Raw genomic sequence first — 27,842 nt, 5'->3', positions numbered from 1 at the left:
GACAGCTTTAGGAATAAGACTGCCAGGAGTGAAGAGAATGTGTCCAAATCCATCAGGAACCACAGGATCTGGCTTCGTTGACCAAGCTGCCTCTCTGAGATGAGGCTGGGCTAAGATTGAAGAGCTGCTGCCTCTGCTCAGGCTAAGCAAGATGCACTGGATAGTCCTGAAGATTGTGGCTCTGTACCTCCACGTTCCCCGTGGAGAGCCCATCCTGCGCATTTCACCACCACTGAGGACAAGATGGCCGATTAAAGAGCTCAAGGCCTCCGAGTTGAACCACTTCTTGTATTGCAAATTGCCGATGGTGCTCTTCCACTCCTGCAACCTTTGTACTTGCTCCTGTGACCGAAGGTCCCTCAAGTGCCCGGCCATGTACCCTTGGCAGAGTAGGATAGGAATGTCAAACAGGAAAACTGAACTACAGGGATGACCTCCCAGAGACAGAAACCACCCGCAGTCTCTAAGACAAACGAACTTCACCTTTGAACAACACCATCCATGAGCTATTGTATGATGGATTTCACTGTTGTTTGGGTGGAAGGGTGCATTACATTTCCACCTTAGCATGTTTATATAATGGTAATATAGGTGTATGTTGAACTTTCTGTGATTATTTTCCAAGGTAGGAAACCGTTCTCTTTGTATATGATTATCTTAACATATGTTACATGGCAATAGTGTATATAACGCAATACTTGGGGCATGTGATGCTTGCAGTACTCTCACTCACTCGTCTCTGTGTTCAGTAGTCAATGACTGCTTGTATGATATTAGTTAATGATTATATTATATGCGTTTCTAAATCATCAGGGATTGTGGGCTATAGTATCGGCTGTTTCTTTAACATATTTATGTGGTTCTTTGTGGGAATTACTTTGTTGTGTTGGTGAATGTGTGCCACTGAGGTAGGAATATTGCAAGTCTATTAAAACTAAACACATTTTTGATGAGGTTGTAGTGGATTAATAGGTAAACAAGACTTAGTAGTAGTGCGAACATTATTGTACATACACTATTATTGCATAGTGTATTAATGTTATGTTATGTTATATTGATTTATAAAGCGCACGTATACCCAGAGGTGTGTTGGCGCTATGGACAGCGGGGGTCTGCACTTACATCTAGTTCTGAAACAGCCAGGTTTTCAGGCCTTTCCTAAAGGAGGTGAAGGGTGGGGCCACTTCTAAGCTCAAATGGGAGAGAGTTCCAGAGCTTGGTGGTGTAGAAGTGGAAGCTGCGGCTGCCCCATTGTAAGGTGCGGATTTCTGGCACCCACAGAAGTTTAGTGCCGGAGGGACGAAGATGCCTGGTAAGTTCGTACCAGGTGATCAGATTCTGCAAAAAGACTGTGCCTTTTTGGCTCAAGGCTTTGTAGGCTAGAGAGAGAGCCTTGTATTTAATCCGGTGCTCCACCGGGAGCCAAAGCAGTTTACAAATTTCAGCAGTGATTGAGTTGTTCCTAGGGATGTTGGATAGTAGCCGTGCTGCTGAATTCTGTACACTTTTCAATTATTGTTTCTGTACATTTCCCAGTAGTCCGTTACAGTAGTCAAGTTTTGACTCGATTAAGGATGTCACTACCATTTTTTTTTTAATCTACCGGAAGGTAAGGGAGGATCTTCCTTACTTTTTTAAAATTGAAAAGTGACTGGCTGAAACCGTTGCATTCGTGTGTTGGATAAGGGAAAGTTTGTGATCTAACCACACCCCCAGACTCTTAGCTTTTACCACCGGGATTGGGTGCTAGCTCATCTCTGCTGGCCACCATAGATTGCCCCAACTCGGTAGTAAATTGCCAAAGATCAGAATCTCTGTTTTATCAGAGTTTAGTTTGAGGCAGTGCGTATTCATTCATTGATTGATAGTACGCATACAATTTTGAAATTGTAGGGTGGGGGGGCCTCATTTTTGTGTGCTGTTACTACAATCTGAGTATCGTCAGCGTATGATGGGAGGCTGAACCCAAATCAATAATAATCTAAAGACGTATGAGAGGAGAGGAGTGGAGAGGTGTGGCTCACTGGTTAGAGGCGGCAGACCCGAGAGCAGAGAACGGCCCGGGACCAGGGTTCGATTCCCGACGCGGCAGGGTCTTGGACCAGGATCAGCGGACTGATAATTCTCGCATCGGTGCCTACTCCGACCAGAGATCACACTCGGCAACTCTGGGCATTAGCTTGCCTCATCTCCACAACGGCCCCACACAAACGTCGGGGATGCCTGGTTTCACCTTGGAGACCCCCAGGAGGGACTATCTCACAGGGAAAGCCAGGACGGGTTCCCCAGCGGTCTATAGCGCTACGAGGCCTGCAGTGCGGGTAGCAGTGCGCTTTACAAGACACCATTTTTTTTTTTTTTTACGTAGCAATAGATCTGTAATTTTTCTATAATTACAATCACATTAGGTGATGGACGTAGTAAAAAATGTTCTTTAATTTATTTGTGTTAAGGTGAAAAGGCCAAAGTATTGTCATCTGAGAGGTCCCCCAGCCAGGCCCTACACCCTACAATCGGCTGGCATCTAACTCCCCCAGCTTGTGGACTTCAGACACCGGCTGTGGGATGCACATCTGGCCAGAAGCCTGGATCTGTGTTTACCTTCCATGGGCATAGGATTGCCGCTGCACCTGTCCTTTGGCGGGGCCCTATGCCCAATGCTCCGCTGGCATCAAACCGACCTGCACACAGTATTTGGCCATGTGCAGCGGGGCGGGGCCACAGGCACAAGAGGATCCAGGCTTTGCCAAGAATCAGGACCTATGCAGCATCTGCGGAACCGGAGTCGTGGACCCTACAATAGGCTGAAATGGGTCCATGAAGCTTGCCCATGGTTCACGGAACCAGGTATGGGAGGCTTGATCAACCCTCCATTCCGAACCCAAAGAAAGAAAAAAAAATAATGTTAATAAATATATTTCAATTTGACTACTTACATAAGCCTGGGAAGTCAGAGTATCCTCACACTGCCCTCTCATGTTGTCAGGAGTCGGAAAGCGCCTCCATTTACATTTCATGCTATCAAGACTACATGTCCCAGAATCCTTGGTGTTATGGGAGGAGTATAAAAGGTGGAATCTGCTATGGAAAACCAAGGATATTCTTGTACCTGACCCGGTGTTGGATCGTCATCGGAGTTCCTGATCGTCTCGTTGCCTTGAGCCTCTCCTTGCTATCCATCCTTCGTTTTCGATTGTTTCCCCGTTGGCTGAGCCTTTTTGCATCGGCTCGTGCGGGGAAAGCATTTGTTTTCCTTGTTCCAAGCTTTCCGTTTTGCTTCACGCCAAGGTACGGCGTGTTTCTGGTTAAAGGTGTTTTCCGTTGGCTGAGCCTTCTTTCTCCGGCTCGTGCGGAGAACGCCCTGAGTTATTTTGTTTGTTTCGTTATATAGCGTCCCCGTTGGCTGAGCCTTCTTTCACCGGCTCGTGCGGTGGACGCTAAGAATTCCTTACCAGTAACAAGCGTTGCTTGTTCGTCAGATCCCAGTGCTCTCTGTTGTCTGAGCCTTCTTTCTCCGGCTCGTGCCGAGGAGCTCTGCTGTTTATTCCTACACCTTGTGGGCAGACCTTCCTGCCTTTTCCAGACCTGTTGGTTCTTCGACCAGGTACTGTACTTACACTTATAAGGGGTGACGTAACCCAAATCTTTACTTTATTGGTTGGTTCACTTATTTATAACTTGGTCCTTGATATGGTATGGTGAAACGTGTTCTCAGCTATCCATCAGATTCCTTATGGTATGTACTATTGAATAGTAATACATTAGTGACAGGAAAGTGGTCTATCCTCGCTAAGGTCACGGCTGATTGTGTATTTCAGGTGGAGATCATACACGCTTCATACAAATATCCAGGACCAGATAGTAGGGGAAGAGAAGTATCTTCAGGGCCTACTCTTATTTACGTTAAAGGTATAGGGTATAGTTGTTTCGAGTATTTGCTTGTGTCCATCATTTACTTTAAAGAGAGGTACAATCATTATTGTTCTTTTGTCGTTTCAGATCTCCCTCCCTGCTGTCCCCTTCCTTCCCCTCCTTCTTCCTTCCCTTCTGCCCTCACTTGATCCTTCCTCGACCCAGGCTGTTACAGCTTTCTGGGTTCGGTTAGATCAGGAGGTGGCCTTTATTTTCATCATCCCGCTGATTCCGAGGACTTGGAGGATAACACATGTGCCCCTGCGTTTAAACTTTCAGTACACAGGGACAGAGTCCTCTTGTCCTGTAATGGCAGCAACAGCTTTTTTCCCCAATGCTGCGGTTAGCCAATAGGATCCGTTCTTCGGGTCGGTGATGGCGAAATTGCCGATGGGAGAAATAACTTCTTTGACCAATCAGATATCAGCATCATATATATTTTTTATCTTCATACAGTGATGGTCCATAACCAGTACCTCAGGCCTGCTGCGAATTAACGATCTAGATATCTTTAAAATGTAACCTCTCCATGTCTTACCCAAGCACCATTTTAAAAGTACATTTCTAGAAAACTACTGAACAAATTAATACCAAATCAAAAAAGGCACTTCCTTGAGTAAAGTTCAACTTTACTCAAAAGTGCTCCCTACACTACAAATCCCAGATTGCACGCCTGCTAGTGGTGCAAGTAGACGCAGGACCAGGTGCTGTGTAGGAGCGATAAAGCACTTGAAGCTCTCCTGCTACATGGGACTCGAATGGTCATGGCCCAAGCAAAGACCAAGCGAGAGGCTGACCTGTTTGCGCCCGTCAGAACCAGGCCACCCCTCTTGGTAATGGCACCTGAGCATTAAAGTATTGAAATTGACTGGTTGGGGACTGTATTATGGGTAAAATGAAAATACCACCCTATGTGAAGGGTGGAGTCTATGCACAAGTCAATTCAATAATACATTTCCTATTGAGTACCTTGGGTGTGATTAGTAAGGAAATTACAAATGCAAAAGAGTGACTTGAGGTCACCCTGTGGTCAGTTTAAGAGGCTCAGGGAGTTACAAAGGGAAACACCGGGTTACTCACTTCACGGATCTTAGTAGCTGCTGGAGATTCGGGTTCTCTCTTGTGTCTCAAGCGAAACCTCAACAATTAACACTGTTTCACCGCCCATTGGTAGACAACCCACCACCCGCAAAAAAAAAAGAAAGAGGGTCTGACTCTGCCATGTGGGGGTAGTAGACTGTCACACAAGAACAATAATATTGTCAGGGTATTCTAGAGGTGTGGAATGAAGTGTGAAAGAGGATGTTTTGAAACTCCAAAATGCCATTGTTGACAGACTGTTTTCTTTGTGTGACTACGTTGAAGGAGAAGGTGTTTAATAGTATGGACATTATGACTAAAATCACTGAAAACTACCATCTCTAAACGTTGTGAGGCATTGGAGGACATTAAAGTAGCCATCAGTCAAGTGGCCTCACACATGGGCGACGTATGGGTAAATGCTAAATCACAAAATAAGGGGGGTGGGGACTAACCAGCCGACAAAGGGTTCTGTCGTGGATAGGCATTGTTGGCAGACTATTCGGCAAAATAAAGAGGGGCACCCTCTAGGGAGATCCAAGTGGCTGCTGCTACTACAACTACTATAGATACAACTCATGATGCCAGAGTAGCGGTATCAGCCTTTTGGCCCCTCCAGCGTCTTGTATTTGGGCCCTAAAGCCACACTTTATGCAGTGATGTTGGTGAACATGCCCACTATCCCACCCTGACAATAAGAAAATTGGCTAACACTTAAATTGGTGCACTGGATAGGGAACAGGGTAGGCTACATTAATGACCTACATACCATGTTAATATTCACAGAATATCCTGGGTACCGAAGGGGAGACAAACATCGAGAGGGGATTGTATAGTTAGAAATTTCAGGTCTTCAGATTAGGGGAAACTCTACTATCTAGATTAAATTATAGTACACGCTCCAATTATCAGGTAGGAGCAGTTCCTCTAGACTTCTCCTACAAGACGCAGGATTTTGTCAGAAGGAAGGCTGTTGAATGTAATGTCCCTTTACATGATTCTGTTCAAGATATGTATAACGTATACACCAGAAATGGCTTCTAACCTCTAAATGACTGTGCTAATGTTGAATGAATGGTTCCAATCTACAGGCCAGCCAAAGATTATTCAGTGAGCTCTGTTAGAGGCTAGAAGTGTCAGCTGAAAATACTGGGTGCTTTCATTATAGGGACTTTGTACGTGGTCCAGTGGGAGTGGACACACTGTTGAGAAGCTTAGGGTTCAGGCATACAACTCAAAAAGAGTCCCTTTTTAAAATCTGATAAATATTCTCTCATGGAATATGGCCGGCATTGTGGGTAAGCTGAATAAACAGGACTGGTTAAATCTTAGAGAGGTTTTCTATCTTTCTTTGTACGAGACATGGACAATAAAGACTGTACATCTGAATGGGTATGTTGGCTACCACACCCCTGCAGTGGGTTCTAGAGCAGGGCGAGCAAAATGGGGCCTCGATACTTTAATTCTCACCCTAGTTCCGGGCAAAGTGATCTTTAAACATTTTAACTGCCCCAAATATCAGATAATTGGAATCTCGCTTGCCTACAGCTTTCTGGTTGTCATTGTAAACTTTAATAACAACTTACTCAATTGAGAGAGAATATGTGTGATGAGCGTGATTTAGACCGCTTTTGTCACAAGAATAAGAGGTATACATCTCACGGGGAGGGTCCATTTTAATGGCCACCTCTGTGGTTTGCCATCTAAAGAGATCTGTGGACATCTTCATTCAGCGGAGAAGGGTCAACCCCATTTTTATCAGGCAATGAATAGGTCTTTGCCATTAAGGCTTGTTATCCCCCGCTCCTTCTAAATTTAACTTTCACAGATAGAGGGGATGGGAGTGCAATAGTTTATATTCTGATCACTGATAATCTGAGTCTATAAATAACTAGATTCAGAACCTGTTGTAGGCCAACTACATGAGTGACAATAATCCACATAGTCTCCCAATCCAAATTAGAAATATCAAGGCAAATATTCATAGAACAGTCCGAGCTGACAACACCGAAGAGACTAGGATTAATTGCGCCACATTGGGGTGGAATAGGTTGAAACCTGATGGGTTTCTTTTTAATCTAGTCAATTAAGTGTTTTGAAATCCGTTTAGATGATACAGCGGATGACTCGAAAATTAAGGAGGCCCTTGTGATGATAACAAAAGGTATAAAGAAGGGTTTAACATGAACGACCTGGGGTAGACAAACTAAACAAAACGTTTGGTTTGATAACAAGTGTACTACGGCATGCAGAAATTTGGAGCCGAGCCTTAGTAACATATGCAGTGGTTAAATAATGTAGAAGGGTGTTTAAAGCAGCTCTTAAGGACCACAAAAAGGGGGAAATCTAGCGGATGATAAAGTCAATTGAGAGTGGGCATTGTTTGCACACTTGCCTCCAAATAAGGAGGGGGCACACTCTAGGGAGATCCAGGAGGCTAATACTAGGGATAAAAAAGAATCAATCAGTAGATCTGTAGAGCACTACTCATCACCCGTGAGGCTATCCAGGCGGTGGAAGGATCCAGTTTATTAGTCAGGTCTTCAGGGACTTTTGGAACTCTGGAAAATATAAAGCGCAGAATGTCTCTGAGTAGACTATTGGCTTTCTGATCCCTCCAACGTTTTGGATTGGGCCCTGAAGCCACACTTTAAGCAGAGGAAGAAAGTTATTAAGGGAAGGTCCTGGACTAGACTCGTTGAGGCAAGTGAGATAAAGGGCAATGCGGCTTTCTGGCTGGTGATCAACCAACACTATTGTGGGAAAAGGGGGCATCAACGATAGAGGTCATGGTACCACTGTAATAATAAGATGAGCATTTCAGCAGGGATCACTGAAATAATATCGAGGGACAAAATATCGACTTGCAAAAATATCGTGGACAAAATATCGACAGTCAAAATATCGAGTTTGTATCTACAAACAGGTAAGTACAAAAATATCGAGTACAAAATATCGTTTACAATAATATAGTTGTAAAAAATATCGACTTTATTAAAAACAGTGTTAAATTAATATTCAAATTTAATTACTAAAATATACTTAAAAATACTTAGATTAATTTATAATAATTAAATAATAAATGAAATTAATAAAAAAAAATTTTTACAATCTTATTTGTTAAAACATATATATATAGTAAAATACTATAATTAAATAAGATACTATTATATTACCGTACGATACCAGAAGTGTAAAAAATACTATTCCCACTCCAAAGAGTGCAAGCGTAGGGAAAGCATTGGATAGCGTAGGGGTTAAAATTACTATTCCAACTCCAGTGGGTGCAACAGTAGGGAAAGCGTTGGATAGCGTAGGGGTTAAAATTACTATTCCCACTCCAGTGGGTGCAACAGTAGGGAAAGTGTTGGATAGCGTAGGGGTTAAAATTACTATTCCCACTCCAGTGGGTGCAACAGTAGGGGAAGTGTTGGATAGCATAGGGGTTAAAATTACTATTCCAACTCCAGTGGGTGCAACAGTAGGGAAAGCGTTGGATAGCGTAGGGGTTAAAATTACTATTCCCACTCCAGTGGGTGCAACAGTAGGGAAAGTGTTGGATAGCGTAGGGGTTAAAATTACTATTCCCACTCCAGTGGGTGCAACAGTAGGGAAAGCGTTGGATAGCGTAGGGGTTAAAATTACTATTCCAACTCCAGTGGGTGCAACAGTAGGGAAAGCGTTGGATAGCGTAGGGGTTAAAATTACTATTCCCACTCCAGTGGGTGCAACAGTAGGGAAAGTGTTGGATAGCGTAGGGGTTAAAATTACTATTCCCACTCCAGTGGGTGCAACAGTAGGGAAAGCGTTGGATAGCGTAGGGGTTAAAATTACTATTCCAACTCCAGTGGGTGCAACAGTAGGGAAAGCGTTGGATAGCGTAGGGGTTAAAATTACTATTCCCACTCCAGTGGGTGCAACAGTAGGGAAAGTGTTGGATAGCGTAGGGGTTAAAATTACTATTCCCACTCCAGTGGGTGCAACAGTAGGGAAAGCGTTGGAAAGCGTAGTTGTAATAATTAAATGTGTAAAAATCACATATTAACAAATTAATCAATTAACATAAAATTATTAACAATTACTATTTATATAATTAACACATATAAATTTATTATCAATTATTTACTAATTACTATCAATAAATATATTAACATATTTAATTATTATTAATTAAATTACTTCCCACCGTATTCCCCTATAATCCCACAACCCGCTACTGTATTAAATTTGTAAATTTTACATATTTACCAATGAATCAATTATTATTAATTAATTTGCAATTACTATTAAATTAATTAACACATATAAATTAATTTACAATTAATTTTACATTAATATCAATTAATTAATTTACATATTTAATTATAATTAAATTACTTCCCACCCTATTCCCCTATAAACCCACAACCCGCTACAGAATTACATTACGCAATTATTATTAAAACAAAATTCTTTTAATAAAATTATTTATAACATTAATACACACTTTTCACACATACTATTACATAAAAATACACTATAAAATATTATATATTATTAAAAATTCGATATTTTTGCTATCTATATTTTACACAGTCGATATTACTTCACTTACCTTAAAAACGATATTTTTGTAGTCGATATTCTTTCCAGTCGATATTTTGTCCAGTCTATATTTAAAAGTCGATATTATGTCCAGTCGATATTTTGGAGTTGATATTTTGTCTGTGCACCTTTCAGCAGTATATATGAGACTCCAAATAGGGAAAAACAGAGTGACATTACACAACCATATATTCCTACTCCTGTGGAGATGGTAAATAACTCCATGCCATTAGTTTTCACACTAAACAAAGTGTCTGGCCCGGACTGGATGCCTGTTGAACTCTTTTGGCAAGGGTAGGTGTGAAGCATGCAATTTGAAACTTACTAAGAGAGATCTATACAGGTACCACAAGAAAGGTTAGGCACCAGAGATCGTGGAGTGCTCAGAGGCTTTTAGCGTGAATGAGGGGCACTGAGGCTGGTCTGTATCCTTGCATGCTTCTTATTTACATTAAAAAATTTGTCCCAGCGCTAAAATACAACTACAAACTTGTCCTAATGGCACATACACCCAACGCTTAACAAGCACTGTTTAATTGTTTTGTGGGTTTTATGTCAGACTTAGACCGCAAAGTCAATTTCATGAAATAATTTATCTCATTAAATCATTTATCATGAATTGTGGCTATTTCCAGAGTAAAAGTACATTCACGCTTAGTGATGTTCTCTTATCCTTGATAGGCTCAGTTCTTATGTGGTCACATTTAGGCCGAGTAGGTACAGCACCATTTTACATGCTCACGTTTTAAAGTTGCCATCTTGGTTTGTAAGCTGACATTTGACACACACTTGCTTGTGTGACTGTGCAGGATAACAGTCTCTGAAATGGCTTTGCTTACATTTACACGTCTTCATAGGCATATTATTGAGTGCCTTGAACATTCTGTACAAAGGCTAAGCTCTTTACACAAAATGCTGTGGTTCATTATTGTCCGCTCAATGATAGCTCTATCACAAAAGAATCAACAATAGCAGCCTGACTGGGGCTTCGGTACGATTACAGGACTGAAGTTATTATATAAACAACATCACGTCTTTGTTAAGACAAAGGAGCATTTCCCGGACACCGCTGATATCACCCCATGCTGTAATGACAGCCCAGATGATTCATGTTTATCTTTCATGAGCGATGATGCCCTGCTCCACACCAAGACAGGCTCCCTGATGCAGTGGCGTAACGAAACTTGAGGGGGCCCCCCTGCAAACTACATGGAGGGGGCCCCCCTCCCATCCTCCGTGCCAGTCTGGAGCACTCAGGCCAGCGACCCGCCAGACGGCAGGGGATGCGGGCTATTGTTACGCCACTGTCACCAATACAGCTCTTATAAGTAACACTGGATGGTGGAGTTAAAGGTTGGGCGTAGTCTGCCAGCAGGCTATCATAGGTGGTGGTCCATTCATTACAGGGTCCCTGCCATCAGTACGCAGGGGAAGTTTGCCCAATTTTAGGTGGGTTTCCTGATGCAGACTCCTGTCATGATATACAACATCGGGCCCACTCATCGTTCAGTTTTGACAAAAGCGCATCCACTGCTCCTTATCCTTTCCGTTTTAAAACATTAGACAACGCGACAATGCAGTATTGCAAAAGCAGATGTAACTACAAAGAGCACATTTTGATAATACATTTTTATTAGTAGACAATGGCAATCTTAAGAGGCATTGCATAGCTTCATACACACTTTGACCCTAATTCCATCACAGTTTCTCTCTCTCTCTCTCTCTCTCTCTCTCTCTCAGCCTGTCAGTCTCTCTCTCAGTCAGTCAGTCTCTCTCTCTCTGTCATTCAGTCTCTCTCAGTCAGTCTGTCAGTCTCTCTCTCTCTCTGTCTGTCAGTCTGTCAGTCAATCAGTCGGACTCTCTCTCTCTGTCAGTCGTTCTATCTCTCTCAGTCTGTCAGTCAGTCAGTCAGTCAGTCTCTTTCTCTCTCTCTGTCAGTTTCTCAGCCAGTCAGTCTCTCCGTCAGTCAGTATTCAGTCTCTGAGTCAATCAGTCTCTACTCTCTCTCCACTCTATCTCTCTCTCTCAACTCTGTCCACTCTATCTCCACTGTCTCTCTGTCCACTCTCTCTCCACTGTCTCTCTCTCCACTGTCTCCACTCTCTGTACTGTCTCCACTCTCTCTACTCTCTCCACTCTCTCTACCCTCTTTCTCTCTCCACTGTCTCTCCACTGTCTCTCTCTCCACTGTCTCTCTCTCTCCACTGCCTCTCACTCTCTCTACACACACTCTCTCTCTACTCTCTCTCTCCCCACTCTCTCCACATTCTCTCTCTCCACTCTCTCTCTCTCTCCACTGTCTCCACTCTCTCCACTGTCTCCACTCTCTCTACTCTCTCCACTCTCTCTCTCTCAACTCTCTCTCTCCACTCTCTCTCTCCACTCTCTCTCCACTGTCTCTCTCTCCACTGTCTCTCCCTCTCTCTACTCTCTTCACTATCTCCCTCCACTCTCTCCCCACTCTCTCTCCCTTCTCTCTCTCTCTACTCTCTCTCCACTCTCTCTACTCTTTCTCTCTCTCTCCACTCTCTCTCTCCACTCTCTCTCTCTCCACTCTCTCTCTCTCCACTCTCTCTTCACTCTCTCTTCACTCTCTCTCCACTCTCTCTCTCTCCGCTCTCTCTCCACTCTCTCTCCGCTCTCTCTCCACTCTCTCTCTCGCTCTCCACTCTCTCTCTCGCTCTCTCTCTCCACTCTCTCTCTACCCTCTCTTTCTCCACTCTCTCTCTCTCTCCACTCTTGCTCTCCACTCTCGCTCTCCACTGTCTCTCTCCACTGTCTCTCTCTCCACTCCCTCTCTCCACTCCCTCTCTCTACTCTCTCTCTCTACTCTCTCTCTACTCTCTCTCTCTACTCTCTCCCTCTACTCTCTCTCTCTCTCCACTATCTCTCTCACTCCACTCTCTCTCACAAAGTAGTGTGCGTTGCCATGGGGTCCTCAGAAATGTTTCGGGGGGGAGGAGGGGCCCATTCTTAACTTCATCACCATCCCCCTTGCACTCTTCTCCCCTCTACACTCTCTCTCTCTCCACTCTCTCTCCACTGTCTCTCTCTCCGCTGTCTCCACTCTCTCTACTCTCTCCACTCTCTCCACTCTCTCCACTCTCTCTACTCTCTCCACTCTCTCTACTCTCTCCACTCTCTCCACTCTCTCTCTCCACTCTCTCTCTCCACTCTCTCTCTCCACTCTCTCTCCCTCTCTCTACTCTCTCTACTCTCTCCACTGTCTCCCTCCACTCCCTATCCACTCTCTCTCCCTTTTCTCTCTCTCTACTCTCTCGCCACTCTCTCTACTCTCTCTCTCTCTCTACTCTATCTTTCTCTCCACTCACTCTCTCTCCACTCTCTCTCTCTCTCCTCTCTCCCTCCACTCTCTCCCTCCACTCTCTCTCTCCACTCTCTCTCTCCGCTCTCTCTCTTCACTCTCTCTCTCTCTCTCCACTCTCACTCTCTCTCCACACTCACTGTCTCTCCACTCTCACTCTCTCTCCACGCTCTCTCTCCACTCTCTCTCTCCACTCTCTCTCTCCACTCTCTCTCTCCACTCTCTCTCTCCACTCTCTCTCTCCACTGTCTCTCTCTCTCCACTGTCTCTCTCTCTCCACTGCCTCTCACTCTCTCTACACACACTCTCTCTCTCTACTTTCTCTCTCTCTCTCTCTCCTCTCTCCCTCCACTCTCTCCCTCCACTCTCTCTCTCTCCCTCCGCTCTCAATCTCTCCGCTCTCTCTCTCTCCGCTCTCTCTCTCTCCGCTCTCTCTCTCTCCGCTTTCTCTCTCTACTCTCTCACTCTCTTCACTCTCACTCTCTCTCCACGCTCTCTCTCCACTCTCTCTCTCCACTCTCTCTCTCCACTCTCTCTCTCCACTCTCTCTCTCCACTCTCTCTCTCCACTCTCTCTCTCTCCACTCTCTTTCTCCACTCCCTCTCTCTCCACTCCCTCTCTCTCCACTCCCTCTCTCTCCACTCCCTCTCTCCACTGTCTCTCTCTCTCTCCACTGTCTCTCTCTCCACTGTCTCTCCACTGTCTCTCACTCTATCTACTCTCTCCACGCCCTCTCTCTACATTCTCTCTCCACTCTCTCTCCTCTCTCTCTCTCTACTCTCTCTCCACTCTCTCTCCACTCTCTCTCTCTATCTAGCTCCTCTCTATCTCTCTCTCTCTCTCTCTCTCCTCTCTCCCTCCACTCTCCCTCCACTCTCTCTCCACTCTCTCTCCACTCTCTCTCACTCCACTCTCTTTCTCTCTCTCTCTCCACTCTCGCTCTCCACTCTCGCTCTCCACTCTCTCTCTCCACTCTCTCTCTCCACTGTCTCTCTCTACTCTCTCTCTCTACTCTCTCTCTCTACTCTCTCTACTCTCTCTCGCTCTACTCTCTCTCTACTCTCTCTCTTTCTCTCTCTCCCTCCACTGTATCTCTACTCTCTCTCTCTCCATTCTCTCTAACTCCTCTCTCTCTCACTTCACTATCTCTCTCACTCCACTCTCTCACAAAGTAGTGTGCGTTGCCATGGGGTCCACAGAAATGTTTTGGGGGGGGAGATGGGCACATTCTTAACTTCATCACCATCCCCCTTGCACTCTTCTCCCCTCTGCCTTGCACCCTTCTCGCCCTCCCCCTTGCACCCTTCTCTCCCTCCCCCTTGCACCCTTCTCCCCCTTGCACCCTTTTCTACCTTGCACCATTCTCCCCTCTGCCTTGCACCCTTCTCCACTCTGCCTTGCACCCTTCTCCACTCTGCCTTGCCCCCTTCTCCCCTCTGCCTTGAACCCTTCTCCCCCTCCGCCTTGCACCCTTCTCCCCCTCCGCCTTGCACCCTTCTCCCCCTCCGCCTTGCACCCTTCTCCTCCTCTGCCTTGCACCCTTCTCTACCTTGCACCCTTCTACCCTCTGCCTTGCACTCTTCTCCCCTCTGCCTTGCACCCTTCTCCCCTCTGCCTTGCACCCTTCTCCCCTCTGCCTTCTACCCTACTCCACCTCGGCCTTGCACCCTTTTCTACCTTTCACCATTTTCCCCGCTGCCTTGCCCCATTTTATCCTCTCCGCCTTGCACCCTTCTCCCCTCTGCCTTGCACCCTTCTCCCCTCTGCCTTTCACCCTTCTCCCCTCTGCCTTTCACCCTTCTCCCCTCTGCCTTTCACCCTTCTCCCCTCTGCCTTGCACCCTTCTCCCCTCTGTCTTGCACCCTTCTCCTCTCCGCCTTGCACCCTTCTCCTCTCCTCCTCTCCGCCTTGCACCCTTCTCCCCTCTGCCTTGCACCCTTCTCCCCTCTGTCTTGCACCCTTCTCCGCTCTGCCTTGCACCCTTCTCCCCTCTGCCTTGCACCCTTCATTTACCAAAGAGAGTGGGCCCCCCTCACCCCCCACCGCGTTTGTTACGCCCCTGTCTGTGGCTCGTTAATGACCAGACTTATTTTTCAAGAAGGAAGAGTTTGAAAGCTCTTACTGTTTGAAAGGGTAGAGAAGTTCAGAATTTTTGTAATTATGGAGGAATTGTTTAATCATTAGAAAGGTTGTGGCTATAAACATTTTCAGAGTTGAATTTGTTTTTGAAAAACATATTAATGGAGAAATAGTAAGCTATGGCCAAGCCTGAACACAAGAGACTTCATTTAAGGCACTGTGTGACACAAAGTATAAAGTGGAAAATAGTTTCCATTCACAGTCGCTCAGTGTCCCTGAAATCTTGATCTGTGGGGAATGCCCTCTCTGGGCCCCCACTCCCACCCTGGTCAGGGCCCTGAGCAATGCTGGTGCTGCCTCCTGCTCTCTGGGGCCCCCACCCCATCCTCTTTGGGCCTCGCAGCTCTGACTGAAGAGAAACAATGTATGTTGATACTTTGTTTCTCTTCAGTCAGAGGGAGGGGGCGAGGGGATCCGAGCAGGCTGCACCTGCTTCAGACAACGGAGAGAGGCTTGCTTCAGCGCAAGCCTCTCTCACAGCCCTCAGAAGAGCTGATGGGGGGCTCGGGCCCCCTTTATTTAATGAGGGGAGTGAGGCCCCCCCGCACTGCGGGGGCTGCGGGGGCGTTTGTTACGCCCCTGCCCTGATGGCACTTACTCACAGGTAACAGGGGAGTTAGATCACCCTAAAGGGATTCCGGCAGGTTCACCCACACTAGACACAGCTAGCATATATCCTATGTAACAGCACAATGGTTAAATTGTTTATTTTCTTTACCATTCTCATAATGCTGATTACACTGTTCTGTTTCCTTCTATTGATAATTTCAGCGCACCCGAGACGATAATGCTGCTGAAGTTTGATAGTATGGGACTCCCGATGACATTCATATTCTACTGTGACAATGAGCTTTTGATGTCTTATCGCAATGTCTGTACGGAATATCTGAACAATGCTGTGCTTTAATTGTTTACATGCCGATTTCTCAATCAAAAGAGTTATAAAAATAAAAAAGTTAAAACGCACATATTTTACACAAGAATTATAATGCTACAATAGATATTGAAACGTCATGTTGTGTATTTTGTGTCTCTCTTTGGGTATGCGTGTGTTACCATACGAAAGGGTTCTAGATCTATTTCCACGATTTCCTTGGTGAGTCAGGTTGTCATGTTCTGAGGTTGCACATTCCATCTGTTACCTTGCCAGGTTAGGTGAACCAATGGTGCACTGTGAGCTAGCAGGACTAAGGCCAACATATCTTGGTGGTGTGCAGGGAATCAGTCTTGCACAGTTTTGACTTTTATGTTGTCCAATAAACGCACAGTTGTACTGAGAAACTATGAACCATATGACACCTTTTCTTAGTTAGGGGTTCTATTTGAATCTTGGGACTCGTGGAACCATCTGATAACTGCTAGGAGATGCCAGTTGCACAAAGCCATACCTGCCATTTTCAGATTCTCCACCAAACTAGGAATGAAGTCGCTTAGAGAAATGATAAAAATATATAAGGCTAAATATTTTGCAATTATCACATATTGAGTGGGAGTATGCGCCAAGTCAATGCAAATTATTTACTGGTTTCTGAAAATCAGTGTCTTCATATATTGCTGGTTGTTTCTATGGCTCGCTTGACCTAGGTTTGTCATCAGGAGCTGGGGATTCGTTTCCTGGACGATCTCATTCAGATGCTTCCCTCCATTTGTGGCACAGGACATGGACGCAGGAGAAATATTTGTCAGTGGATAAATGATCAGAGACTGCCTAGCTTTATACATGGACTGGGATATTCCATCGCTGTGCTGCATCTATTGTGATAGGTTGGGTAGACCTGAATTCTATAAAAATCCGGTGATACTGAATGCAGTAAGCAAAGGGTACTTGAAATCCCTATGTTTACATAGCTTAAAAGAAGACAGATATAACAAAGAGTGTCACAAGCAGAGTGTAATATCAAAATGCTTTAGTTTTGAATTAGCGAATACAGCCCTACTTGGTGCTGGTCATAAATACCCAGCAAAAGTTGTTGTTTGCATGTTTTACACTTAACATGATCTATCACAATGCTGCCTTCCCAAAATGATAGGTCAACAGCAGTAGCACTTTGTCCATGTGAAGGCTCCTCATCACAACCAACATGGCACTTTTTTCTCTCTGTAGGTATTCTGTAGTTCTTAGGAGGTGGTTCATCAAGCCTTTGTTATTAAAGGATCATTTTAGGCTTTGTAATCCAGTTTTAGTCTTCTACATGACCCCAAAACTTGAGCCGAAGTTTAAGCATTTATTATGTATGTGTGTATATATATATATATATATATATATATATGTATATGTACATATAAACAAGTGTAAGGCGGATCTTCTTCAATTGTAACTGGTTTTTAAGTATGATGTATTAGTCATGATAATAAACCTTTATTAGAAGTTCCTAATGTGTACATAATAAAAGTTTGTTTTGCTGGGTGCATACATCATAACCTGTTCAGGGACTTAGTATGATTTTTATGAGCATCGGCACTTTTATATTTAAATGAGTCTAAAGAATTGTATTGAAATCTTGTTTTTTATGGCCGTTTACATTTATGTTTTTTATTTAAGGAAACTGAATAAAGTTGTATTGATTTATTGAGTAAAGTTCTACCTTTGTGCCAAATTTGGTGTACTTCTGTTCAGCCATTTTTCTAATTTGAAGAGCAAAGAGTCCAATTGGAATTAAAAATCGGAGAGGTCACATTTGGTCCTCACAGAACATTTTCTTGGCCCTCACTTAACGGATTTGGATGCAACCGCTGACTCCAGCAAAGGTTCCATGCTCATCCACTCTAGTCCATTCTCAACTAGCCACCTAGTTCTTCAACAGAGGTATCCTTCTTTATCCTTTATATACTCTGTCTAAATGGGCCAATTACTCCACCCTAGGGGACCTTCTAGTCCTTGGATACAAGTTGGTAGTAGGCAAAAATAATAGTCTTCACCTCAGACAGACAGCAAGAACCTTCCCTTCTTTTCTCCAATAGGTTCACTGGTGATCTGGGGGCAGGTAGCCTTTTACAGTGTCCCTTGTAAGTGATTGGTCATATGCTCCAACCCAATAGTGAGAAAATTGCAACAGTTCAGTCAGCCCTCATTTGGAATAGTTGCTGTCTGCAAATAATCATGCAAAGCCCTACTATGGGGTTCTTTTAAGATGGCACAATACTTGTGCCAGTGAGCAGAGCCCTGAATTCCCACCCTATGATAAGAAGGACATATACATAAAAAAACAACCCTTGATTGTAAGCAGATGATAGGAAGTCAGAACCCTTGAGAACCCATGATGTTCCTAAATCCTTGCCTGGAGTATTTGCTCATTTGCTTGTTGGTGGAAGCAGGGGAAAGCAGAGAAAAGGGGTAAGAGAAATCCAAGACTGGATTCCCACACTAGGTGATTTGTCACAATTGGTGGTGCTCCGAGTACTTCTTGCAGGTAACCCTGGTAACATCAAGTGTTAATGGACCAGCTTTTTGGGTAAGCAGAATACATTCATGAGTCTGCAATATAGTAGATGGGGAGAGCCATAAAGACTAAGCAGTCGGATAGAGTGAGATGGAAAATGCTATCACAAGCCCATCGTTCTATCAGGACAGCAATGCTTTAACTCCCTTTCTTCTCCAAAGGGATAAATAGAACCTTAAACAGAACTCAAAAAGCTTGCTAAATAATATGGATTGAGGCGAAGAATCCTAAAAAGATGAATTTACCAAATCTTTAAATGCACTGTGAACCTTTTAGATGTCGACTGGCATCATTATGGTCCTTTGACATTTATATTGCATTGTTAGGGCCTGGAACACAGGATCAATATGCAAAGAACACAGGATTATGTGGCATAACTTGCTGGTTACAGATGTGTGGTGGATGTTTAAAAAAGTGAGCATACAAAGTAGTTCTACCTTTTTATAACAACAAGGAATTAGTTTATAGGAGCAGAGTAGACAGGCCTAAGACTGCAGTTGGCCATTCATCCATACAGCGCTGAATGGGTTTTTCAGGATGCTGGACATACACGACTTATAATTAAGCGTCTCTTGCCGAACAGGTACTGTGGAGACAAAAAAATGGGTACAGGTCATCTCTCGCTAATGCCTGTATATAGGGAACAGGAAATAGTACCCTCAAATAGAAGCCAGTATTCTCCTCTGGTTACATGTGATCTATATCTAGAAAGCAATGTCAGTGTAATCCTTTCCCCAAGAAATATGTAAAATAGGTTTCCTCAATATCATATCATCTATCACCAGCATGTTAAAAGCTACTTGCAGAAACTAAAGAGCCGATTAATAAATAGCCAGAGTCTCCTCAGTCACCTATTGCAATGATGGATAGTAATCCAACAAGCCTTTAACACAGGAGCAGACTAAAATTCTTGACTCGATGATAGCCTGTGCACTGCAGCAAATAACCTCCACTTGGAAGAACACCAGTCCGCGTAGGTTCAAACAACGGTGTAACTTACCTTATAAATTGACTGGTCGAGCGAAACTTCAGCTGCACAGTGCTACAGTCCCTTTGCCAGTAAATGTCAACAAATGAGCTTGATCAGCCTCTGAATCAGTGAAATAAACCCAGGTACTGAAACCCTCATAACTTTACTCCCAATAGTAGACTGTACTCATCCCCATAGCGCTTCCTTGATAGATTCCTGAAAGACTGGTGCAATGGAGATCGAAGACTACTACTTTGCTACAGTTCTACCCAGACTCTCTCCCAGTTCCTCCCCGCTATTTTAGTGAATTGTTGTAAAGATTTGTTTACATATTTACAAATGTTACCCTCCTGTTTGCACCCTTTCTCACCCCTCTTTATATTATTGTTCAGAACAATCAATGCACTTGTACTCAATTCCCATACAAGAGTTTAATTTTTACTGCAATGTTCTCAGTATCCTTGTTTGCATTTTTTGTGTTTAACTTAAACTGAAACAAAAGAGAGATTGCAACATTATCTTCCCAACACGGTGAAAGGACATGGGTGCAACTTCCTGAATTGTTATAATAAACTTCGAATTGGTTTCAGTACTAATAAAATGACACACTTTAATAGTAAGCATCCATGTAAAAAAATTGAGATCGATGTGGGAATCCCTTGCTGCAAGCCCAAGTGGATTTTTCTGAAAACACGCAAACTCTACGGAAAAATAACTTACAAATAAATATTGTGACAATAAATAAAAGTAGATCAATTTCCCATGACTTCTGGCCATATTGCGGAGCACATATCTCTAGGTGGGCTACAGCGAAGGGTTATCCTGCTTGCACACACCCCCAAATATTCTTGGTAAATACGGTGTCCCTAAAAGGGAACCCGAGGCCGGGGCCTATGAAAGTAAGGCAGTGTCAGTGGGATCCACAGACCCGTAGTTACATTGCATGATTTGCCTCCAGGTTAGCCCCCCCTCTGTTCACTCCCATATCTTTAGATAAAGAATTCACAATACTTTCTACAACATGGTTTTGATTGGGTCCAGTTTGTAGGTGCGGACATTTTCTTTGAAAATCCCTGAAAGTCACTTTGCAGTATGAGAAATCCTCCTACCCTGCAGAACTGAAGAGAGGGGGGGCGCGTGTACAAAACATTACAAGTAAGAATGGAGTGGAAAGAATTGATTGAGAAAGGGACCAACAAGGCATGAATGGGGAGAAGGCGAGATGAAGGAATGCACATAGATTTCAGGTGGGAATTCAGGAACAATAATCAAGATTGGATGATAGAGATAGGCTGTGCTAGAGATGAGAGCTTAGAGACACATAGGAATCCAAATGAACGAGCCTGACAGGGAAAGAGAGAAGGAAATCAGAAAAGGAAAGAGGGAAACATGGTAAAACGGTAAGAGACGTTTACCAGAACCTCCATTTCACCAGGTGCCACATCTTTCAGCCCTGGAACTTCTTTACACAAATAAATGGTTTAAGGTTGAAAAAGGCATAACAAAACAAACAGAACATGAAATGAGGCACAGAAAGTGAAGAAAACAAAGACAATGGATGAAAGAAAAAAAATGAAAAAATGAAAGAAAAATACTAAGAAAGAAAGATGAAGCAAAGGGTAAATAAAAAAGAGAGGGTGAAAGAGGATGTATTTAGTGTGTCCAAGACTAGGTGGTGTGTGTATAATGTACTACTTTCTCCGCTCTTTCCTTTGCTGCGGTCTAGAGTGGTTTTGTTTTGCTGTTTCCTTTAACAGGTTGCAGCTGATCAGTGGCACCTTCATCTTTTATCAAACTTGATTTCAATACTTTACGGGGGTCCGGAAGCCAGTCTGGAATATCTTGAAGAAAGACGCACAGTCCCCACAAACTCTTTAGCAAAGTAGATGGACCCTTTGGGATAATACTGAGCCGTCTGGGACCTTTGGCTGCCATAATCTACAAAACAGACTGAATTAAAAAAGGGCACATCATTTCCCGCATCTAAATAGCAGTATGCACAGAGTTGGTGGAGGATGTGCATTCTTCGTAGTGTACCTGGTTTACATCACTGTTCCTACACTCCTCGGTAAAGAAATCGGTCAGTCTAAAACCACTTTGTTGCTTCAGTGATAACCTACAAAGTACCTCACAAAATGGCAATACACTCCGTGACACATCTCTTCGAAGGTGCCTTTGCCCAAGAAATGCAAAGAGGTCAACATGGCTGTGAGCTCTGGGACAGTGGCTCCTGCAAAATCCCAGCCTCGTTTAGAGAACCACATTACACAATAAAGCACCTGAGAAGCAAATAAAGTGTCTGCTACAGATTTAAGGTATCAAAGTGCATTAGTCTTAAAAGATAAGACAAGGTCCAATGACAGGTCCTTTTGCTCAGCTTTGGATTTCACCGGGCGATACCCAAACATAGCCATCTCTTTCTTGCAGACATCTTGGATCAGCTGCACCTTCTCGAAAGAGAGTCTGTCCCTCCAGTGCTGGGCAATCTTCAGCGAGTCCCCTGTGAAGGGCATGAAGCCCTTGTCCTTGGGGCCAGACCCATGTGTGATGTTGTAGATCCAGGATTCCATAGTAGGAGAAAGGCTGAGCCCTATGTAATCATACCAGGTCTTCAGATAACCCAATGGGTCTTTTACCATGTCCTCATAGCGTATTACGATATAGCGGTCCTTCAGGAAAGGAGGTGGATCTCGTAGTGCAGTCTGGTACATTCGCATTTGAGCCCCACATATTTCCTGCATCACCACACTAATGTCGGCAGTGACGTTCTGCGCGTTGCTAATGATAGCATCGTCCACCTCCAACTGAAGGAAGCTTTCTCGTGATGAGACGATGGCCCTCGGATCACGCACCAAGTGGATGATCTTCAGGTTTAGATGGGGGTCTGTTAAAAGTGGATACAACACCTCAAGATCAAAGAAGCGTACTTCTTTCACCACCACGTGGCTGTGGGCTTTGCAGGCCTTCTCCATCTTCTCAAAAGGGACCTGGCGGCAGGTGCGGTTGCACTCTGGCCGATCGATAACATTGGAAGGTGGCATACTGCTGCAGGTGGAGTGGGAGCAGAGGGCTCGGCTCTCATGCCAGCCGAAGATCTCGGAGAAAAACTGTCCCTTTGGCATATATGGCAGGAAAGCCCCCATGTCACACCGAAAGATTGACCTGATTAGCTCTCGGATAGGGGTGTGAAGGTCATATGGGCTCCGGTCAGCCATGCTAAACCACACGGCTCGAGTGGGCTCGAGCATGTAGAAGACATCAGGGTTATGGTTGAAGAGCTGTCCAAGAAAGGAGGAACCCGACCTCCAGGTGGAGATGATGAGGAGGTGTGTCCTTGCTGGCGCAGTCGGTGTGTCCTGGAGGACGGGCATCGGGATCTGGTGTAACTGCCAGCTCGAATACAGGCTGAAGAGAAGAACTATAGCCAGAACCAGTATGTAGAGTTTGCACACGAAGCATCGTCCAATCATCTCTTCCCAACACCTGTGAGGAACAAAGTACAAAAAGTTCAGGATACAAAGGTATTTAGTAAGTAAGTGATTTTAACACAGTTTCTACTTGTAGGAGTGAATCACCCAAAGGTATTTCAATATCATCCCATGCAGTGTACCTGCAATGATGCAGGACATCACATAAGCAGCATTAGGGGCACACCGCCTTAAATGTATTCCGCATAAAACCTTGACGGGCCATGGCAAACATGGACTTTTCTGCTGGTGCTGAAGAGCTAATAGTTTGTTAGATCACCTCTGCAGAATTCTGGGTTACTATAGTTATTGTGAATGTAGTCCCAACAATATTAGACAATTAAAAGCCAAAACGTCAGTAATTGGTTAATTTCGATTCTACATGTCACTGGTATAGGAAATTCCAAGGAGTTCAATTGAGTGGGTCAATCACCTACCTATTCCTAGTGTTTTGTTTTACCTGTTTAGAACTAACCAGCGTGTATGCAGGTCTACAGCAGTAATTGCAATCACCATTAAGGTGTGAAATCAGTCCAAGTAGATCTTTCCAAAAAAGCAAAAGAGGATGCCGAATCCTCTTACTGCTATTACTCTTTGAGTATCCATCCTCGAAATTCTAATGCCAGACATCTTGCATCCACAATATTCTATACATTTTGTAAGTTTATGCCAGATAGTTAGTTACCTTGTGGGAAAGCTTATTCTCTTAACAGTAAGCCTAAGTGGCTTATAGTTATTAGCCTTCTGATCGCTGTGAATTGTAATGCCTGATGGCATAGCCTGCTTATTCGAATAACCAATGACAAGTAAGTATGTCTGTCTTATTTACTGTGAAAATCAGTTGTTAAAGCCAATAGGCCTTTGAGGTTTGATTGTTAGTGTAATGCATTATTGGGATCAGAGCAGTATTTTGTTCCATGGTACCTCAATGGTTGCCATGGCAGACCCAAGGTTTGGTTTGGTTTGGTTTTGCTCACACTGCTAAAACCTTGGTGGTAGAATATTTAGACTGTGGTAATCCTTTGTAGCCTCTCCGTAGCCTGTTATTTTTTTTGCCTGGATTGTCATGGATTACTTTTGTGTAAGTAAGAGGTCTGGTATTTCGTTCCCCTACAACTAATCAAGGCGTAGAAGACAGACCTTGTTAGACCCTATGTGTAGGAGCTGTATATTGTTTTGACAACTGTAATTTTGTATATATTTTTAACACGGCATAGATTATGGCTGCCTTGCGGGAAAACCTCTATGAATACAGTACAAGTCTGAGCTGGTTACAGCGACAAACCAAAGCTATTGGTCTGACTGGTTAATTGGGAAAGGTCATGTGCAATGCCAAAGGTCTGCTCTACCAATTATAAAAAGTAACAAACAACTGACCTCAAGGGCAACAGTTCTTTAACCCAGAGTGGGATGGGTATGCTCAGACGTGAGTCCCATGCTCTCCACACCACTGGATTCAAGCAAGCCGGACTGAAGGCGGCTGGAATGCCAGAAACCGGTCCTTGGAAGCTTGTTTCCGGTCCAGGGAAGACATGGCTTGGCAGTTCGGGCTGGACTGTTCCCATGAGGCACAGGGTCAGACTGATTTGCATATGGCCATGTCTGAACTGGGGTGGTGTGGAGTGCAAAAAACGAGGGATTTAGGCCCAGATCTCTGTACTGGGGTGAATGTATGACATTGTTCTGCATTCTGTCCATCAACTGTGGTTTTTGCAACAGTTCTTTAAGGCTGGATGGTTACTGCGCTTTGCTAAAGCCCGTAGACAGCTATTTTGCTAAATGGTGTTCACAGATTAATATAGGAGCAAACTGTGTTGTGTTGTTTACCCATCTGACAAATCCAGAGGCAGGGGAATTGGAATGCGATAATCACTGATAGGTCACCCAAGGAGGACCTGACAAGTTTGTCTGCCGGGCTCTTATAATTAAAATGTTTTTTTTTTTTAAATGCACACATTCTCATAAATACACCTATAATAGGGCTCTGGGATAGCCTTCTTTTGTTATTGATCTGTTTGGGTGTCACTCACACTCTGCATCCTTGACCGCATAAAGCATAAGAAGATGGGTCAGCCCACTTCATGCACTGGGTTGATTGGCACGGAAAGTAATAGATTGGAACGGAAAGCACTATCTGCTAGAGCAAAGTATGGTGAACTGCTTTGGTGCAAGGTGGCCAATTATGCAGAGTCAGCAGAATTTGGCAATCTAACGGTGCCCTGCTTGGTCTTCAGTTACTTTAGGTGAGACTGTAACAGGGTTGTCTGTACTACAGATTTTAGATGGAACTTTGCGTATCTGTGCAAAATGTTATGTGCCCGCCCTATATTCCTGGGAACGTGTGCAAGCCCGTAATAACAAGTTCCCCTCAGAGAGAAATATAAGCCTACACTTCTTTGGCTAAACATATAAGGATAGCAAATTATTTGGGAGCATACAGGTATTTACATTTACTGTACAATCTGGTTATTATAAACACATTGCATATACAAGCATATATACAATACTAGGGGATAATAAAAATAAACTGATTCTGTTATCATGCAAGGAATTACAATGGATTGAGGAACTGGGCTCAATTATACATGAACGCAATACAAGTGAAGATTGGAGATCAGCTTCACTGCTTTTATGAGTATTCAGTAAAGCACACCAGTGATTTATCATTTGTTTCACATTGACAACTTTAAACACATGTACAGACTATGATGCCCTGTTTAATAACGCTTGCCAATTATCAGTTCCACACACACATTTTTTATTATATGTACATGCCATCCATCACAACAACGTGGCAAGAGTTTTCTATTTCTATTGTAGCTCTCTTCAAAATAACATTAACCATGATTTATTTTTGCAAATCACCTTAATTTCTCAAATTCTTACCACTTTCTTTTTGGCCTCTTGGCAGTCTATTGCTGTACCTCTTTAATTGTTATTCAAATTCTTTGGCGGTTTCATTCCTCCCAAAAAATCAAGAGAAGGGAGGAAGAAGCAGTGATTCATGCTTAATATTTTATAATCAAAAGAGAATGAACCAGGTACCTTGAAAAAGCCAGGATCTATAAGTGTTGTTAAGTGTTGTACAGAGGCCCTAATACGCTCTATCCCGTGGGCAGCGGTATATCTTTGTTCTCCACTTGAGAAAGTTAGGTGATTGGTTTTATCACTGGGTTCTTTTCCGCCTCAGTTTCCCATTCTCCAGGCAGCCAACCTACCTCCACTTGGAGGAAGAACATCTGGTTCTTTGACGGTTGTGATTTCGATAGTGTTAGCAGAAAAAAGTGACACGTTAAAAATGCCTCCTGTCCTGTACTCTTGTCCTTTTCGTCAGGTTTGGGTAAGATTAAAAACAGTATGTGGTGCTCTGGTGGATGTGTGATTGACCTACATAATGATTAATTTAATAGTCGACATGTTTCAGTCCATGGGTGTCTCTAAAGATCGGTGGACTTTCATCAGGACCTTAGTCATAGCGATAACGTGATAGATCGCTTTGACACATCGGGTAAGTTAATGTCACTTACCCCTCTTCGTCATTATTTCCTGTAATCGACGGGTTTATAGGTTATGGTTCTACCTATAACTTTATGGAAGTTTAATTAAAAGCTATTGGGTGCTGCAGGTGCTCTCTAGAATACTACTTGCTTGTCATTATTGTAACTTCTTACCACAACCTGGACGTTATCCTTCACTCTTCCCATAGTGCACGTGTACCATGCCGCTAGTAAGGTCTAATTCTAGAATGCTCACGCAGGCAGATAGCATTTCCGATAGCCAGCGTTTGCCTGTGGTCTCAGTTAGTACCACTCTGTACTCACCGGATGGAAGAATATTTTCGCTTGGTTTGCATAGATATTAGCCTGACTTCACATCATACATTGCATTTTGAGACAAATGTAGCCTGCAAGTAAAAGATCCTCTGATGCCGTTTGATATCAGCCTCCTGGCGATCACACCAATTCATCCAAATGAGTGAGCTTCTCTCTTAGTGCTGTCAAAGGGACACATTACCTTAGCCTTGACTTTCCTCACATGAATGGGGAACACCACACCCCCTCCCCCTTTGTTGAATTGTACAATTATTGATCGCAGATTATTTAAGGGGCTTAACAGTAGTATGTGGCTAAGATCAAAGACTATATATTATTTATATTCATTCCATGGCAGTGAAAATAAATATGGTCCAATAACACATTTTTAGAGCAGCTGGCCTAATAAACAAACATGTATTACTATCAATCAATCAAAGACATTTATAGAGCGCACTACCTACCCGTAGGGTCTCGAGGCGCTTGGGGGGGGGGGGGGGGGGGGGGGTGCCGCTACTGCTCGAACAGCCAGGTCTTGAGCTTCTTCCTGAAGGAGAGGTGGTCTTGGGTCAGGCGCAGGTCGGCCGGGAGGGAGTTCCAGGTCTTGGCGGCCAGGTAGGAGAAGGACCTTCCTCCTGTAGTGGCTCTGCGGATGCGTGGGACGGCGGCGAGGGCGTGGCTGGCGGATCGGAGGTGGCGTTTGGGGGCGTAGAAGTTGATTCGGTTGTTGAGGTAGCTCGGGCCTTGGTCGTGGAGAGCTTTGTGTGCGTGGGTAAGGAGGCGGAAGGGGATTCTTTTGTTGACCGGGAGCCAGTGCAGGTCTCTTAGGTGTCCGGAGATGTGGCTGTGTCGTGGGATGTCGAGGATGAGTCTGGCTGAGGCGTTCTGGATGCGCTGGAGTCTCTTCTGGATCTTGGCGGTGGTTCCGGCGTAGAGTGCGTTGCCGTAGTCCAGTCGGCTGGTGACGAGGGCCTGGGTGACGGTCTTCCTGGTCTCTGTGGGGATCCACCAGAAGATCTTCCGAAGCATGCGCAGGATGTTGAAGCACGACGAGGAGACGGCGTTGACTTGCCTGGTCATGGAGAGGGACTATGAGTAGAAAGGTCAAGTAAA

At 44.1% G+C, this 27,842-nt stretch overlaps 1 protein-coding gene across 1 annotated transcript in view; it reads right to left on the bottom strand.

Moving 5' to 3' along the window:
- Positions 1–19,866: 19,866 nt before the first annotated feature.
- LOC147717667 (carbohydrate sulfotransferase 5-like) overlaps positions 19,867–27,842 on the bottom strand; it is a 64,424-nt gene continuing 56,448 nt past the window's right edge. Inside the window, exon 2 of the mRNA XM_086924460.1 lies at positions 19,867–22,933. Within this exon, the coding sequence (XP_086780586.1) occupies positions 21,769–22,920 (1,152 nt within the window). The 5' untranslated portion in view covers positions 22,921–22,933 and the 3' untranslated portion in view covers positions 19,867–21,768. The remainder of the gene's footprint in view (positions 22,934–27,842) is intronic.

The sequence above is a fragment of the Lissotriton vulgaris genome, chromosome 5, assembly GCF_964263255.1.
Source record: "Lissotriton vulgaris chromosome 5, aLisVul1.2, whole genome shotgun sequence".
Lineage (NCBI taxonomy): Eukaryota > Metazoa > Chordata > Amphibia > Caudata > Salamandridae > Lissotriton > Lissotriton vulgaris.
Note: the sequence above shows the minus strand (reverse complement) of the source record. Positions and strands in the feature narration are given on the sequence as shown.